Genomic DNA, 19945 nt, shown 5'->3' on the forward strand with positions numbered 1-19945 from the left:
CGTCGAGTAGTTTTTGTTTCTATAACGGTTATACAGACAGACAGACAAAAATTTTACTAATTGCATTTTTGGCATCAGTATCGATCCCTAATCACCCCCAGTTATTTTGGAAATATATTTCATGTACAGAATTGACCTCTCTACAGATTTATTATAAGTATAGATATGCAAAAGTAGCTCAAAAATTGACCATAACGAAAACATGCATTTTAAAGTAAAACAAAAGAAATAATATCGTGAAGCCAACCAAATAACTAATGATATATTAAATTTTGTGACTGTTCAATTTAGTCGGGTCCGCGATATCACTTTTGTTGAGTTTCAGAACGCGACATTACATTATTATATTCTGTGCTCCAACGCACACTGCTTTGATGTTAGGAACACACCTACATTGCTTAAACAACAGTGAACTTTATACAATAGCAATAAAGCTCTAATTGACTCTACGTATTAGTTAGAAAACGTTTGTATGGGAAATAGAAAAATGCTGTTTTGAGGATTTTCCCGGCAATTATTCGAATTTTTCTCACCTTTTAAACCTTCCCTAGACCTCCACGAATAATTCAAGACCAAGATAAGATAAATCCGTTCAGCCGTTCTCGAGTTTTAGCGAGACTAACGAACAGCAATTCATTTTTATATATATAGATGACTCCCCACATACAAGCTTTACCTGTACCTACTGCCTATATCTACCTACTTATATTATGAATAAAAAAAATGCATTGAAGCATCAAATTATTAGCTGTAACGTGACGATCTGCATAACCAAATAGCTCAACACTATATACCAAGGCACTTAAAAGTTTTAATTTTATAATCACGATGACCTGGCACATCAAATCACACACATCACCGCATTCTATAATTTATTTTAGCAAAAGGCTGCATAAATAAGTGGGATTTTAAACTATACTACTTGTCAAAAATAAAAGTGCTTGACTATAATAAACAACAGCTGTAGATTTTTCTATGATCCTTCCATCATTCATTTCGTTTATTATATGTTTGTGATGTTACATAACGAGCCACTTAAGAATTACAATTGTGCTATACATATAGACAAAAATAATAATATTTTTTACTGTAATGCTTTTGGTTGACGGATGTCACAATAATCTAACTAATACCCCTTTAGCAAAGGTCTACAAAATAAGCTTATTTTACTTAGGTATACATGTATACCTAGTATGAACATTTAAGAAACTGACGACAGGAGGAAAATCCTTTGGGTCTTTTTTAACAGGGAGCATATACAGGTGTTTTCTGTGGCATCTCCATTCCTACGAAAATGTATCTCTAAAACATGAATAATTTTAAATTCATCAGTGCAGCTTAGAAAAAACGCTTAAAATTCATGATTGAACAAAGGTTAAGACAGCCCAAAGCGCGTATTTTATAATAGATCCAAACTTCGCAATATTGATGGCGTCTTGAATAAATTTTATTTATATAGAAATGAAGTAATACTTATATACGTTTAATAGTGACAAATATTGAATTATCGTATAACCAGAATGACAATGACATCATAAATATTAATACGTTTCACAGTCGTAGGATGCACTGCGAGGCAAAACGCATGGTCTACGAATAAATCATATAAATACTAAGTAATTAATCAAAATTAATATCTTGTACAGATATAATTCATTTTAGGACGTGACCAATATTCGATTATCTATTGATAACAAAATTTTAGTGTCGAAGCGTATGGTCTAAAGGCTAAATCTATACTATTATATAAAGCTGAAGAGTTTGTTTGTTTGTTTAAACGCGCTAATCTCAGGAACTACCGGTCCAAACTGAAAAATTCTTTTTGCGTTGGATAGCCCTCTGTTTGTGGAGTGCTATAGGCTATATATCATCACGCTATACCCAATAGGAGCGGAGCAGTAATGGCTAATCTCAGGAACTACCGGTCCAAACTGAAAAAATATTTTTGCGTTGGATAGCCCTTTGTTTGTGGAGTACTATAGGCTATATATCATCACGCTATACCCAATAGGAGCAGAGCAGTAATGGCTAATCTCAGGAACTACCGGTCCAAACTGAAAAATTCTTTGTGCGTTGGATAGCCCTTTGTTCGTGGAGTGCTATAGGCTATATATCATCACGCTATACCCAATAGGAGCAGAGCAGTAATGGCTAATCTCAGGAACTACCGATTCGAACTGAAAAAATCTTTTTGTGTTGAATAGCCCTTTGTTTGTGGAATACTTTAAGTTATATATCATCACGCTATGACCAATAGGAGCGGAGCAGTAATGAAACATGTTGCAAAAACGGGGACAATTTATTCGTTTTGAGAGCTTCCGTTGCGTGCGCTGCGTAAACGGTTAAAGTTATGTAACGATGATGTATGACGGGATTGTTCCTCTTAAAAAGTTCTACAAAAATATATTATAAAACAAAGTCCCCCGCTGCATCTGTCTGCCTGAACGTGTTAAACTTTAAAACTACAAAACGTATTAAGATGAAATTTGGTATGGAGACAGTTTGAGATCCTGGGAAGAACATAGGCTCCCGGGAAACTACTACTTTTATAACGGAAAACTTTAGCCTGAAAACCTTTATAACGCGGGCGGAGCCGCGGGCAAAAGCTAGTGGTTAGATATAATTGGCAAGGTCGATTTATGAGTAACGCAGAGGGTTTTGAAATGTGAGAATGTGTACGCGCTTGACTGCACGTAGGAGGACTTCTTGAAGGTGTGATTATAATAACAGGTGTTTGGGAGAGATTTCTTCTGTTAATTTAATGTGAAACCATTGAAATACGTTACAATTTCTCTACTTGATAAGGATGAATTAACCGTGTAGTATTATAGTGGAAACGGAGATGATTACGCCAATGAATCTGTTTGTAGCTGTTATTGCGCAATTGGCATATTAACCCGGTAGTAAATGAAACATTCCCACTATACAAGACCAAGCCATTCATAAAAAACCGATTTACAAAACCAATGATATCACCGGAACTATTTCAGACCGTTACATGTTCTTAAAAATATACCTTCTCTAGTAATTACAATATACTGGCGCTGTATGTATTAGATGTGAAGCGGAACTCTCCACGCACCGTCATGTGAAGTGGGGTCGCTTTGCCGTGCTCGTAAAAAAAATACTAAATAACATTTGAGTCGCATTGTTTCATTCTTCAGTACGATACTTAGGAATCATTAAATAATGAAAACTCGTAGTTTTATTAGAACTTCATCGTTGATATGCCAAAATATATTAATATCTGTCCTACATAGATTTTAGAATTTAAAAGTTTTTTTCTATTAAGTAACTTTCACCCGTTTCTATTAAATTAAAGCGTTACTGTACAAAATGAATGAAATTCCTGCATATAACATAAATGTTTACTAGGCAGAATTCAAACAGCTATATTATACAATACCAGTTTATTTATTAAATATAAATACTTCGTGACCTACCTTACATGCCTATCGTTGACAATGCTCATTGTTATGTGGTTACATGATGATATGATGGTTTATGTGGACTTTATTTTATTATATCGACTCGACCATATATATTTCTTAAATTATATTATGGCAACTACCATTTCGATTGCACATTTACGCAGAAATATTGCAAATGTTCTGGATGTACTTCTAGATGAACGACTACAATGATTATAAATAATATAAAAAAGTGTCATTTTATTGTGTTAATCTAGAGCACATCCGTTATTTTATGTATACGCGCAAAAATATGAGGTACTTAGTATTTTTAGTAACACCCGCGAGATGAGCGTCAACACGCCAATTTGACCGGTTTGACGCGTAATATTCAAGGAAAATATCTTATTATGATACATTTTAGAAATTGCTCGTTATCTTGACTATATTGTGATCTATACAGATAAGTTACAAGTACCTTAATATTGAAGATATATCAGTTACAGACAGACAAAATCTCTATGTACTATTTCATTGAATCTATTGCTGATGTTAGATAAATAACTATTGACGCAATAAAAAATTATCATTTCCCAAAATAACTAACTCACTTATCAATGTGACGATGAATCAAGGCTGTTTACCTAAAAAATGTTGCGCCATAAAAATCTAGTCTAGAGCGTTTTCGTTTTTATTAACACATATTTGATTATACGTAACATTCTAAAGTAAACAAGCTGAACATAAATGGTAATGAATATAATTGTATATAGAGTTACAACAAATGAACTTCGATATCCGATGAAATTCAATAACATCCTGAAGCCATAGCAGGACAAAAATAAACCATCGAATTAATGGACCTACAACGCTGCAATAATGTTTAAGTGGTAGGGGATTAAACAGGTTGTTGGTAAATATTCGTGTGATTTAGTGCGAACCTTGAGTTTACTACAGGTTTGGATACAGCATGTGTCCATTCAATAAGTTCAGTTCACATTCCTGTTCGACTCATTCGGTTGTTACTCGTTTGTCACTCAACATCCAGTCTCGACGCGACGACGCTCGACGTCCTTGTCCGGACATTTACATGTATTATTTGTTAATGCACTAACTCATTGATAAATAATACTATATTGCACTTCTTGGCTCATTGTATAATATTTTATTATAGACGGTAGTGCTTGTAACTACTTTTATTAGAAATCTTTTGTTCATACTTCCGGTAAGATCATAAGTATTAACTATAATGCATACATTAATATAGTTCCAGACTCATATAATGGTCTAAATAATATGACTATATTACGAGTTGCGACTCACAAGGAGCTTATATATATAAATATATAAAGTTCCTTGTTTTTCGTTTGAAAAATAGTTATAAATACTATTTATAACCTTATATTATTATTAGGTAATAATGATATCAGTATCAACAAATTATAAAATTACGGGTGTTGTAATTATGAATTGAATACTGCTTCAATCATCAATCATCATCAGCCGCAGGATGTCTAGTGTTGAACATGGGCCTCCCCCAAAGATTTCCAGATCGACTTTCCTACTTACTAATACTGCTTACTAAGTACTAATTATAATTAGCGGAATGAATATATTTTCAACTCTTATAACGGTTACGATGTAAATGACCTTAAAAAACTGTACAGAACTTAATAAATTGAATGTCATTCCGAATTAAAATCCGTATCCGGTTAATAAGACGAGGTTTCTTAAAGGAACGATCGCTAAGCACACAATAATCGTATACTTCACTTCTTAACGGTGCTTAGTGCCTACACATAATGTAAATAGTATACATACGTAATTACATCTTACACTTACGATTGTTTTAATGTACGTAATTGCTCATTTTCTTTATGTTGAATTGCATTATTTTTCTTAAATTGGCGTAAAAACTGTATTATCTACTAAATTAAGCAACATCATTTTGTTTTCAACGGCGTGTTCTAATGAATTTTCGGTAATATGTTTACAGGGCATAATTAATGGTGATGTAAGCTAGCCATGTACACAGTAGTGTTGACTAGATAATTAACTCACATGCTCATGTTCTCGTTTTCAATTATATAATTAGAACACGATGAGAGTTTACCTGGTAATGTCTAATGTTGGATCATATTTAAGAAAACTGATAATCAATTATTGTGTTACAGAGATAGATTTAATGTTACATGCAAAGATCATTAACAACCGGTCGTGTAGTATTACATATTGTGCTTTGACAGCCGCAGTAATATAACATTACATGCATCAATTGCTTAAGACCATAAGATATATCGGACATAAAGTAACAACATATTTTGGTTGCTTTATATAAGACAACTTTTACCAAATGTGGGTTGTGTGCACACATGTGGCATGGTCTTTTTATATCTATCACTTTTCTGTTCCACTTCAGCGTCACTCTTACTGTATCGATTTTGACAAATGAATTTCTATCGATTTATATTTTTTATTATTTATTGTACCATTAAAGTTAGATTTGGTAATTGAAAAAAAATGAACATTGTAAACACAATTACTATCATATCACTCTTATTTACATTGAAACCAGTTCCAGCTCTAGGTCACATACGGCACATGCCGGTTGGCAATTCGGCTATTTTTATTTATTGTTTCGTTGTGACCGCAACATTGTTCAAGAATGCTATGTTAAAAATGATATGCTTAATATATAAATTACAGTATAATAATTTTTTTAAAAACCATTTCATTGGCTATTAAGCTTTTTGGATTTTCTGTTAGTTTTGGATTTTCTAATGGAGGCAACGACTTATGAATGTAAACAAACATTTTCCTTAACATTTTTTTATTGGATTTCGTTTATTGTCCCGCATATCTAAAAGCATACCTACAGGATATTATCGATGTGAGTTTAACTTTTTACGTAAGGAAAGTAAAATGCTTCTGAAATTACCCAAAACAATGGATTAGGTTCCCTTTAAATTCAAAAATTTACAACAATGGCTTTAGGTCTTAAGTAACATATTATTTCCGTAAAGATATGTATAGACGAAATTTCGTATCGCAAATATTTTTGAAGTTCGCCATCACCGATTTGATTATTATTAAAACTATTTCCGTTTATATGCACACAACACGGAATTCAGAAGCGTCTTTCCCTTGATCGCGAATTCATTACTTATTTCAACTAGGCATTAAGTCTAGCATGAAAACTTGTATAATGTACAATTCCCGACTTTAATTAACAGTTACATTTGGCAACGATTCGAGTTTAAAAAGCTCTTCGCGGCAACGAGGGACTCCAGATTTTGGCCATTAAAAATGGTCTGCGACCACTCGAGATTCACGTCATTTGAAGCGCACGTTCCGTTACGCCTTGCCAAAATGAACTAATAAAGTATGATTAAGAATAAAGCGCATCTAAACACACGATTCTGCAGAAATGTTTCATTATAACTCGTTTGAAAATAAGTGATAGAAAAATTTGGTGCAATGTAGGCAATTACCTAGTTGACCACCGAACACTAATCACGTCAGGAAATGCCTCCGCAATGGTCACGCTTAAGGTAAACGATCAACTCATGTATTGGATATGTTATTTTAATGACTGACACTTTGCATAATTTATTTAAAAGGCATTAATTACTAATTATTAGCCTCCTTGAAATAATGACGCCTCAGGTTCCGGAGGGCGTGGATTAGGTCGGGCAACATTTTATACAAGTTTTTCTAACATTATTTTGTCGAGAAGATTTCTTCTGAGAATCCAGACCCCCAGAAGAATACGAAATCAGATATCCAGTCGTAAAATTAACCCTAAACTTTTATGCAACACGGTAGAAAAGTGTTTAGCGCTGGTGCTAAATTGGAATGCCTAATTAAATTGCAGTTATATTGTGATAGTAGGGAAGTAAAAGAACATTTATTTATACAGAGAAGATTTTTGTTGAAAAATATATACTTAATTAGAATACGTGTACCATACAAATTGTTTTGATAATGGCAATGGCAAGCGAATTTCATGTGACCCAATACGGACAATATAAGGATAATATGTATATATTCTTTAAATAGGTATGCTAAAGATTCAGGTTATTAACGTGTTTAAAAGACACGGCATAATAAAAATCTACATTCAATATAAAGGTGTGGTGTCTTGTGACTGGTGAATAGTAGTTGCAAATAAGCAGTTACGTCAGAGCATATGCAAAGATTGGACCGATTATATGTGATCATCTATAAAAACATACAAGTAAAATCCAGAACATACATGCAAATGAAATTAAGTAAAAGCTATTATAATAAATGTGTTTATGTATGTTCCCTATAGATTCCAAAATGGGTCGAGTGATTTTAATGAAATCTTTAGGTAATCTTCTTAGACCAGAGTTTTTTTGTTTTGTGTCATCATCGGCATCTGGGTATAGAGTATAGACATTTGTTATTTAAAAAATAAGTATGCACTCGTTGGATTTCTATATTAGAATACAACCAACTTTATATAGGTCTATATTATTGACAAACAAAATCACTTGTTTCAAAATATATTTAATCTACAGTCACAGTCACAGTCACAGTCAGAATTGTATAACTACAAAGCTCGAACTTAAAATCAATATCTGGTTGTTTTTACTTGCCAGGTACCTACCTACGTAACGTAAGTTATATTTTATATTAATATGTTTAAAGAAATCTCTTTTATAAAAATAAAATTAACTCAAATGGTCCGATAAAAAACATTAGTTTCTTCGCCCACGGTAAACATTTATGTTGTATTCATTATTTACAAATAACGCTTTGTTTACTAAATTCAGCAAACGAATATGACTTTTATTGCATGTTTAGTTATTTTGGTTGCTTTAATAATCTTCAGTATGTGTCGGATGAGTCATATACCACTGAACTTTGATGAAAAACGGCAACGACCTCAGTGAGGACCCGAAATAGAAACAAAACCCCGGGCTTCAACTCACTTTATGCCAAAATTGGAACAAAACAACGAAGTTCGAATACCTGCTAACGTCAGAATTATGGTATGTTTAATATAAATTAGTGTAGTGTCTTAAACCAAAACTAGATTTTCAACGAAAACCGAAAATGTAACCGAATTTCGGTTTCTTACTAATTATAATCGATTGAAATCAAAATTACCTTTTGGTACAAGGAAGCGAGTAAGAAAGGGAAGGAATGAGTATGAATCGTTACCTATTCGATGTACAGAAAGAGGATTTGCAAACAGACGAGTGGTTGGTTCGTAAAAAAAACAACAATAAAACGTTTTAAACCTGACGTGTCGCGTGACAATAGTTTAGGAGTGTCGCGAGGTGCTCTCGCCCATCAGACTCGTTTGCTAATTGTCGGGCTTACAATTAGTCGAGTGCCGTCCGCAAACGAGCGCAATTGGCGCAATAGGGAGGAAATACCCGTACATCCTCGAACACCTAAATAAAAAAATACACATAGTTATATGATTACTGTCATCATTGACCCAAGATGTCCGGCAAAAAATAACATAATTTCTCACATTTGTACTGCATTGTGGATGAAAGCTGTAAAACTATTTATACAAGTAATCCATTACATTTAACTTGTTTCCCTGATTTGCCAGTAAAGCCGTTATTACTATAAAAAGAAATTTTAGAAAAACGCGGAATTAGGCCATAGATTATACATTGATCTTACGGAACGGATTGCACGCTACACGCTTTTGTTTTTTATTTTGGTGTTCTTTCGGCTTGGACAGAGGTTGCAGGTTCTATAAAACCTTTTTTTTTATTTAGGTCACGTATAGTCATATAATGTAGACGCTCCACCTACTGAAACTATTTTAACTATCATCAGGGAGACCGGAGACGACACAAGGTTAAGGTTTAGTGATGTCAAGTGGCGGGTGCAACTGTGCGTGCCGCGTAGCATTCTAGTCGTGCATATATTATTTCATATGCACGACTAACACACGACACTTCTTTCTTTCTTGTGAATATTCACTATCCTTGCAAGTATTGAGTTGAGTAGGAGCGAATCGAAGCAGTTTTTCCTCTGCAGAATGACACAAATATGATTAAAATATTTATTTCGAGCATTAATATTTAATAATTACTTTGTAAAGATTCTCACGGAATTCAAAACGATCAGTATACCATAAGTGAAAAGAGTTACAACAACAAATAAGGGATAGATAACCAATAATCAATAAAAATATAAACACCTATAACATGTTTCATCACATGCGGTTCGGAGTCAAAATGGCATGAAGTATGAACGCACATGTCACGCATGACGCGTATGCATGCACCTACGCACCACGACAGCCGAGCGTTGTAGAATAACCGTGCAATAAAATAAAAATACAGTAAATGAGCAAGTTGAAGAGTAAAGTGTAAAGCGACGGAAAGACAGTGGCGGACAAGTCTGCAGCGCATGGCGCATGAATGCGACCGGCCTTGTGCGGGCAACATTGTCGCCGCGGCCGCAACACATCTGGGTCAGCGTCTTTCCGCACTACGCTCGGAAGGAAGCTTAATTATAGAAACTAGTTACATTTAAATCAAAAGAGATTGCCCATTTATTTACTGACACATTATAAAAAGTAAATAAGACTTTATGTCATCCGCCAAACCATTCAATTTGTTGCAAAGTCCAACAGGGACATATGTAGGTTTAATTGCGGATTTGTTCCTCTAGAGCCAAATTCGAAAAGCAGTTTAGAAAAAACACAATATAGAGGTTAATTGTATAACATTATTGTCAAGGATATCCGAAACACTTCATCCCAACGGCAAAAACTTGTAAAATGTTTAGGGCGAACCACGATTTATTACCTATGCGATGTTTATCGCGACTCGCCATTCCGGTCGCGTTATGATAAATAAAGGCGGAATAAAAATACTTTAAAGAATAACAACTAGACTATAGCTCTTAGGTATAATCAGGTGCCTAGTTCCAAAGATTCGCGAGTCGTTTTCAATCTAAAAGAACATTCTCTTCAGCTTATAAAATTTTAATGGTCAACCGCGAATGAATAAGCAGAGAAATGTATTGTTGTCCTCTAAAATATACTATAATAATATAATCAAAATGTAACGTGACTTTACATTACATACTTTACTATTACATTCCCTCTAAATGATTAAATGTGCACGAACGTTTGGTTGGTATGCATATAAATTACAGAAATGGCAAACAATACCGTTCGCAAATAGATTACAGACGACGCGACCGACTCATAAATACATCTCGGTCTTGATAACTACAAACATCATCAATCGAAACGCATTATATTACCTATTTGCGCGTAAATGTCGATTATTCAGTAAAACTTTGTTGGTTTCGTTGGGAGATGTCCATGTTAACAAATTTAAGTACGTAATTTAACTATAATATATTATATGGTAATTGTAGTATAGATGCCCCACTTTTATAATAGAGCTGTGATTTCTAGACTGTAAATAGTATCAAAGAGAAATAATGAATTTTGATAACCCGGCCTTAAACATCAAACCGGATGTAAAAAAGAAGTTTCCTTACGTATGTAAAATAAACGAAATATATAAGTATATTATCTCTAACCAAGGAGATAGACGATTACGGTAAAGTTAGATGCCGCATGTGCTTTTTTGTGAGAATAGACGACATTAGAAATAAAACAACAATTTTTGATCACATTAAAAATTAAAAAAAAAATACTCAAAAACCTCAAAATAAAATATCATAATATAATGTATTTTTTCTTTCGATTAACTACTTCTTTCTTTCTTATGAATAAACTTTTCGGAAATCATTTTAACTTTAATTAAGGTAACTTAAATTTATTTAAATAGTTTACTGTCAATAATTGGATTTCTTAGAGGTCGAGGTAGGAGGATTCTTCATAGTATTTCTAAGTATGTTAGCTAATGTCCGGGCCATCTATCACCCAGGGGTGTCTTTATCACATTTTCTACATATCATACGGCATCATATTATTATGAAAAACATGTTTCAATCTAGTATGTAAATTTATATCTTACACCATAGTTATCAAACCAAACAATTCTAATGTTTAAACTATTAAAATGATCAAAGACCAAGTATAATTCTTCGCAATAATCATGGCTGCTCGTTGACCATGTTTTGCGGTGTGTTTTATAAATTGAGCACGTGCAGAGGGTAAACGGTTCACGTATTACCCTCTACGACAAAATATTCAATTTAATTGGCAGTTCGTAATGATATTATCTTCCCACAACGAAAAACAAAATAATAATATATAACTACATACGTGTAAGTGTGTTAATAGATTCTACGTGAATAATAAACATTTTCCTATCAAAATACAAAAGAAAAAGGTACCATATTATGGCACTTCAACAGTTAGTAAGATAACAGGCAAAGAGCTGTTACTATATTTTCTAATATAAATAAATAATAGCTGTAGATACCACGCAGAAACACGTGTAAATATTTTACGACACTCGGATGTTCCTGAAAGCAGAATAAACACAAAACAAATTAAATGTTTCACTACTACAAAATACGCTAATTCATCTTATTTATCCGTGAGCTACAATATTTGATTCTCTGGCTTTTACTAGAATTCCGTTCAAAGATTCTTCTTATAATATTATAATATATGTGTGTATAAAAATTATAATATTATATTTCCGTATCACTCTATTATTATTCTGTGACCATCAGTAATTTCACTATTTGACTTTCTGCAATAACAAATCCGTCCTATTAAGTATTTGTGTATAAAAAAGTGGACATGACAAAATATTGTTGCCACAATAACTGAAATTAACTAGTAATGAGACAAATCGTTTGTTAAAAACAAAAATATTTACTTAATGACAACAGCAGCGCGAGAACTAGTAGTCAGCACAGTAATAATGAATTCTGATACCTACAGACAGCAGAAATCTAACGCGAGACAGATGCTAGACGAAATTCTTTGTTTTATGTTTTTCAGAAATTTGATGTGGTGGCGACTGCGGCGACGCACGCCGATACGTGGGAACGCTGGCTTATGTCCAATTTTGTTAAATAAATCACAATGTTTTTCAAGGTTTGTTTTTCAAAATAATTTAATAGTTAGAAACATCAGTTTTCACGCTTTGCGACGTTTTAAGTACACAACCGCGTGATAACAAATGTAGGCCATATTGACATTAATTATTCTCTGTGTAGTTTAATAATAATAAAAGATATTTAAGAATTTTCTTAAAAAATAATTTGTGTAAGCCAAAACAACGTATTGTCGTTGATACTATCTATAACTTACGGCTTTACCGAAGAGCCGGCGTGGTAGTGATACAACTCATAAATTATGAGTATACATGCTGCATTTTTGTGTTGTGGATTTTCCTCAAATCCAATTGGTTTCAAAAGTAAATAATTGAAAAATACATATCTACGATGTTGATAAGCGATAATATTATAAACTTTAAACGCAATTTAAATTTATGTTAGTGAACAAAAAGAAAAAATACTTTAGTAATGACACGTGCATGATCATCCTTTAATATTAGCCTATGTCCTGGAGTGAGATTCCTAAAATACACAAATAACATATTTCACCAAATGCACGTAGGCGTTTGGCACACTATCAACTATAAAGCCGGACTCGTGGCAAATAGATTAATGCAGAATAATCAAATATGTATGACAAATGTTTGTTTATAGACCCAAATGCTAGTAAACCCATTAGCATATATCCTAATGCATAAAAAACGTATAAATTAACCATAACCGCATTTCCGTCGGCGTCCAGCATATATAAGTATGCGTGAAACATGGTTTATCTTAAAATGGGAACGGCACCGGTTAGTAAAGTTCTAACTTTATATATGGTATTTAATTTCCTTATTATGTTATAACGACAAGTCAAGAAAACAAATGTCACGTTATTTTACAATGTAACGAGAAGAACTTTTGAGCCAGATCATAGGGTCCTCCGTGTCTTAAATGAGAATTACTTATATATTGAATAAGAAAGTCTAATATTTTCTACACACAGAATAGGTATCTGCTAAATCCTAGCCTCTTGATAATATCATCAAGAAGGCTGAAGCTAGGATTTTTCGATGCACATATTTAAACTTTGACTTATTTTAATCTCATATTATATTATTCGAATTTAAGTGTAAATAATTCTATGGCTATATTTAAATCAATATCAATAATTAAATAACCATAGGAAGGAAACAAATCGAAACAATCAAGGAAATTGATTCGAATATCATCAAAACGTAAACAATAACCGCGGAACGCGGTACTGATTTAACAAGACAAAGGATTATGGCTCACAAATCCAAAGGTGAACGAACGATTGCGGAAAGAAGTGAGTGGAGGCCGCGTGACGTAGCAATGATGAAACCAATGCTCTATGACGTATGCGGTTCCACCAGTGCCGCCTGCCGAGGGCCGGCCGAACCGCACTTATGTGTTGCAACTTGCAGCAAACTCTTCAAGCTAATAAAACTTTATGCAGTGTTCCGCATGAATAAACTAATGTGAACGCCCATATTTAAGGCTGCTGCCCCCGTGCGCCGCGCACCCGTACACCAATTCCGACCAATCATCCGCATTTGGATTACAATGTTTACGGAACATGTTATTACGTGTGGGTCGATCTTAAAGGTTTATGCAAATTATTTTAATGTATTTGATGATTTTCTTTATTTTCTGATATTGTAATATCTACTGCCGTAAAAAGTCTAAAGCTAACTAACTATGTCTGGATTGTCATCACATAAAAGTATGTTATGTAAAACGAATGTAGTTATGCAAAACGAAAGGCGAAATACGAAAAACTTACTCGCGCCACGACATACACAAAATCCATTTTTTCCAGTTTGTTAGAATGTAGACGAAATTATACACTGAACATGACTGAACAAAGCTAATATCAATGTTGTAGATCTGATGGCATAACATCATATAAAATTTTAGTATGATATTTTTTTCTGCAATTATATAGGTATATTTGTAATCAGGTTGTAACCTAACCCACGTAAGTTAAAGTTTTTAACATTTTTTTTCCTTATCAAAATGAAAATCTTACCTCACCCAACCACCAAACCTACTTCCAAAGTATATGTCAAAAGCTAAAAACAAAGACGTGCATCTGTATTGCGCATGCGGTATTCCTATCGCGCTGAAGAAGGCGTGAGTATGTATTTGCGTAAAAAGTAAGTAATGTATTTCTAATCCAAAGTTTTAATAAAAATCAGTCCAAGAAAAATCTATTCGGGAGAGAGTGAGGCTTTTGCAACAATTATGATTGACCAGCCCGTCAGCGACTTAATGTCGCCCTTTGGTTTAATAACACAATATACCTACATAAAAACTTTAATAACTTAGGAAATGTACCTAAGATTCGCAACACAAAGAAATTCGTATATCTGACACAAATACATATAAGTGGAAAGGCACGTCTTGCAGAGATGATCTAAAGAAATCGTGAACAAAATACAAATGCTAATGGAATGGCTAAATGTTTAGCATCAAGTAACGTCAGATCTTGCAAAAATATTAGCATAGTAAAAATATCATCGAGCGCTCTATAGAAAACATTTCGACTAGCACGACTCGAGTAGATTTATTTCGTCTGTGTAACTGAAAGACGCCTTGTTTTATTGCATAGTATATTTATGTATATAGTTATGTTTGACTTAAAACGCGCAATATAACAATTACTAAAGTTAATAAATAGATGACATTTTTGAGAATAATATGGGTGAGTGTGTTTAAAATTCTTTAAATATTTTACCACTTTATACCTTAAAGTTAGTAAAAAAAAAAAATTAACGTATACGAACTTTTCGCTGTTGTAAAAGCTCTGCTTCATTTCGATCCGATCTTGTCATGTCTACAATACTTATAAGGTTCCAACACTGAAGGTCTATATTATATTCAATCATAAATCAAAGCGAATTCAAAAAGAAGGTCACAAACGAAATGATTAATAATACTACGTACAAACTGACACTTATTTAAGGTTTCGTTTTATTGCGCGGTTAACACGGAGAGATAAATATCCTGTTTTAATTCATTTTTATTTCACTTTAAAATCCGCGCAATTTGTAAGAAATTAAACTTTGTAATACACAAGATTATACCTATTAAGTATAATTAAGATTGTCCGTATAAAGAATACTTTGTTGTCAAATACGATCCTAAATGTAGGAGTAAGACTCGGATAAGAAATAATTAAATATACTAGATTACATATTAAGTAAGTTTAAAAAGCGCGAGGTATAGTTTATTTATTTGAACGTGCTAATCTCTCGAACTACTCAAAATCTTTCATTAAAATGATGGACCACTATCCCAAAATGCTTGTATCCCGAGAAAGAACATTAACGCCAGCGAAACCGAGCTAGAGAGCGAGCAAACCAAATCTCACGTATATAACTTTATACAAAAGTACAACATGCTGTGGCTGTATTGGGTAATATCCTCATTTTCAACCCAATTCACTTTAATACAACATGTAGTATAACACATGATACATGAAAAGGAAGACGATGACCAGTTATCGATTTCGTGCTGAAATAGTCCCTCGGCACTATACTATTAAGCCATTCGGTCTATTCGGCTGACAGTTTCATATCAAGTTTCTGTTATTTAGAATATAATAAGTAGCACCCTGTTTTTTATTGTCATACAATAGATTTCATTATGGCGGTACACCGTATGGTAAAGTCCTTATGACGTAGCCCAAGCATTGCTACACAGCAAACAAGAATTAACGGTTGCTAACTAGTGGTCTCCCACCGGGTAAATTTTGTCCGCTATTCATAAAATTTCTGCACTCCTCTATAGGAACTTTACTCATACCAAATCTTACACCCTCCGTGCGCATAATGTGCTTAAAAAGGGTACAAAGTTTTTCTTCACGTACTTATTAATATTTGTATGATAAATTAACTGTTTTCAAATTCTCTGATTTACATTAAAATAAAATTTTCCATTGCCCAGTAATTTATTAGAATCTTTCTTTTTATGTATATATCAAACAGTGCCACGAAGGCGCCTGTGATTAAATTACGATAGTGAAAATAAATTTTGTTATAAATTAAACAAATATTTGGTTTATATTTTTTAGGAGAGAATATTCCCAAAGATAACGACTATAATATACACGTAAATCTAGATAACGTTCACTGATTTATCAAGACCACATGTTGTAAATTTGTCACGTCTCTATCTGTCTACGTACACAACACTACGTATGTACTATATACATATATATATACTCTATACACTTACACAACATAACAAAAAGGAACATTTATAAAGCTTTAATAATTTGGTGCGTTTAAAGTCATCGTATATCATATAACAAATAAATAATGTAGCTATTGATTTCGAGTAGAAGAAAAATAACGTCGCAAATCGAGATAAAAAAAAAACAGTTTTCAGACTCAATGAGCGCGATCAAGTGACCCTGAAAGCAGCACACCCGATTAACAAACATAAACACTAGCACTCCACACAGTACTGGGTCAAGGAGATCTGGTGACATGGTGCTGACTCTTGGATATACATAGACACATTTTCATTCTAATGCCTTATAGGGACTGTAATTGTACTAAACATTAAATTAGTAGCATATTTATTTAACTTTTTACGACCATTTATTTTAAATTAAAACATCTACTATAGATGTGTGTCATAAAATTTAAATAATACCTGTGTTTCAGCATGTTATCCGGAACAAAAACATTCCACCAGGAGGGTCGCTTTTGTCGGACGTAGGTGGGCGTGTCGCTCTCCTCGTCGGTGTCGTTCCCTCCAGACTTCCGTCTTTTCTTTCGCTCGAGCTGCAATCGGGCTGCCCACGACCGTCTGCGACCTTTGTCAACCGCGCCGTACCCTTCTACGGCGACCGGCACAGCCAAGGACGCTCGCCTAGGCACCTCAGGCGGAGGTCCATCAAAATCGGTTAACTGTCTGTATCGTTCTGAAAACGTAGCTTCAGATGCTCGACGGCCGTTTGAAGTAGACAGCGGTGGAGATTCCAGGAGAGTCTCGTTGGTGAATGTTTCATCATCATCAGTGTCTGGAGCGTATGCTTCGTCGCTGTATCGTCGCGGAGTCTCGTCGGCAGCCTCTTGCAAACTTGCGAGCTGCAGACTGGGGCGATGCGCGCGGTTGCCGCGCGGGTATCGGCCGGGCCGGCCTTGCAGCCGCGCTAGTGCCAGCGGCACCGGTGACTCCGTCAACGTCGGCTCAACGCTCATTGTCACGAACGCACTTTCCACTCAATAACTGCTCAGCACTTCACTTTTTGTCACACTTCCAACACAACAATCACGGCTCCTTCATTTTCGAATTTAATCCGAAAACTGAGACCACAAACAGTAGGTACCTAAGGTCCTCGTTTTTCGTTATTTCGTTCAACCTACAAAGCGTTGGAAAACTTATTTATCACGATTGTATGTAGTTTTAAATGGATCCCGTATTCGTGTGTCAGAACCGTAAACTATTTGGTAAACTACTTTTACTTCGTTTGAAGGTATGTCGATTGCGAACGATAATATATTATTTTCGTTATGAAAACGGAGAAACGGCTACATTATACACGCGCGTAGAATTAAACCTCGAGGCATAATAAAGATATAAAGTAAACATCAGTGAAAGCTCAGAGGCTTCAACTTCATTTTTGCTGCGCGACTCAAGGCCACAAGGCAGTGTGCTGTGTACCGTATAGCCTTAGTTTATTAAAGTTATTTAAATATAATATCTGCAGTCAAGGCACACATAGCGCATACACTTAATATGTGAGTCACATTGTTTCTGCAGGCATACTTGCGTTGCGAAATGATAAAATATGTATACTATCAATACCATGGTACTAACATTAATCAAACTGTATTTTTACGGTTACAATAAATTAAAGCAAGGAGATACAGTATTTCTACCTCTTACCATTGAATGTTTTCTTGCTTAAACGTTTATGTCTTGTACCGTAATGTAGCCATAAGTAACCACAGTGACAAGTGTCGATACCCGGTGCTATAACATATATATAAATAGCCGGTGGTTGCAGCTTTCGTAACTGCATAGTGGTCTGGCGGCAGTTCACGCGCAGCGCGGCGCGTCAAGTGGCTGCGGCGAAAGTTGCCACCGACCACCATTAATACGTAGGTAACTATTTCATTACTACGATTATATTACCATTTTAATACCAAACAACCTTATATAAACTTTTACTTTACAAAGGACAAATACCAAGAACTCTCGCGTTTGATTTATTGCCGTAATATAACGGTTTTATACTTTAGATATACTGTAATTAAACTAAAACGTGCATATGGATACTGTGTTAACATCTCAAGTCATTATTTACATTCTGCTTTTAGGATGACGTGATAAAAACGGAGTACAATATCCTTTAAGGCGAATTATGTTACTATACTTAATTTTGAGGAATAAAAACTATTTTATATCCTATAAATATCTACTATTTATCCTTTTACACATCAATGACTCGTTACATAATTACGAATCTCAACCTACTGTACTCGCAAACGAAATGTGCATTTCATAAACTAGATTGATATTATGTCGGATAAACATTTGTAAATATCGCAATTAATATTGTTTTTTTTTATTTGTTAAGTATGTTAACTCTTCGCCGACAACGCTATTTAACAGGCCATTTAAAACTAACAGCCGCAGATGAGAAAAAATCTATAAACAGAACATAAAATTAGCATAATATGAAGCAATTTATTATAATTATTGCAATCAACTTATCTAGCCTGCACAATGTCAGTTTCGCGATACGAGTAATGTCCTCCCAATGTCATGAGCGACATTAACCTCGAGAAAGGGCCCGACATCTGACCTTTTCACTCTCATAGCTTGACATCCGAGGAATACAGCATCAAGGTACAAACACCAACATTCATAACTTTTATATTTATAAATCTTACCGAACCAGTTTTGTAAGCGCAAAAGATTCAAATTAAATAGCGTCCAAACATTCAAATGAGCGGTCTTTTGAGATTTCGACGGCACTTCGAAATGAGCTCACAAAAACACTGTTTACACAAGACATAAAACAGAAAAGTAATAAACGTATGTCGTTTCCGATACTTGTAATTCTTCAAACACTTTTGATGTTTCATGGTGTTTACTTTACATTTGAACTACCTATATAAATAAAAAAAAAACGTTTCATTTTTATTAGCCGTTACTGATTGTTATATTCATGTTTCTACCAGAAGAACCGATTGTAGAATGATTCAAATATATCCCATGCATTACATTATGCTACGGAATAGTACATTATATTAACTGCTCAGAAAGAAACGCACAAATAATTAAGGGCATAAAATGTAACATGTCGGCACGGAGCACGAACAAAAACCGTAAAAATAGGACACTTATGGAAAAACCTTGGAAATAACACATCGTTACAGAATTACAGTGGTACTCATAATGGAAAACGTCTAGCTTCTAAAACATTACGCGGTTTATGGTAATAACCTAAAGGGCGATAAAGCACGCACAAGAGCTCATAAATGTGTTGGCACCTTTACTATGATCTTTCACAG

At 34.2% G+C, this 19945-nt stretch overlaps 1 protein-coding gene across 10 annotated transcripts in view; it reads right to left on the reverse strand.

Annotated features, from left to right (window-relative positions):
* The window catches only part of LOC115445541 (TLD domain-containing protein 2), a 112144-nt gene that overhangs the window by 55097 nt on the left and 37102 nt on the right, over positions 1–19945 (reverse strand). For 7 of the 10 annotated variants that reach the window (XM_030171849.2, XM_030171853.2, XM_037444557.1 and 4 more), the window contains exon 2: positions 17073–17784. The exons of the other annotated variants lie outside the window; for them this stretch is intronic. In XM_030171849.2, coding sequence (XP_030027709.2) covers positions 17073–17623 — 551 coding nt within the window. In that variant the 5' untranslated portion in view covers positions 17624–17784. The remainder of the gene's footprint in view (positions 1–17072; positions 17785–19945) is intronic. 10 annotated transcript variants of the gene reach the window in all.

The sequence above is a fragment of the Manduca sexta genome, chromosome 28, assembly GCF_014839805.1.
Source record: "Manduca sexta isolate Smith_Timp_Sample1 chromosome 28, JHU_Msex_v1.0, whole genome shotgun sequence".
Lineage (NCBI taxonomy): Eukaryota > Metazoa > Arthropoda > Insecta > Lepidoptera > Sphingidae > Manduca > Manduca sexta.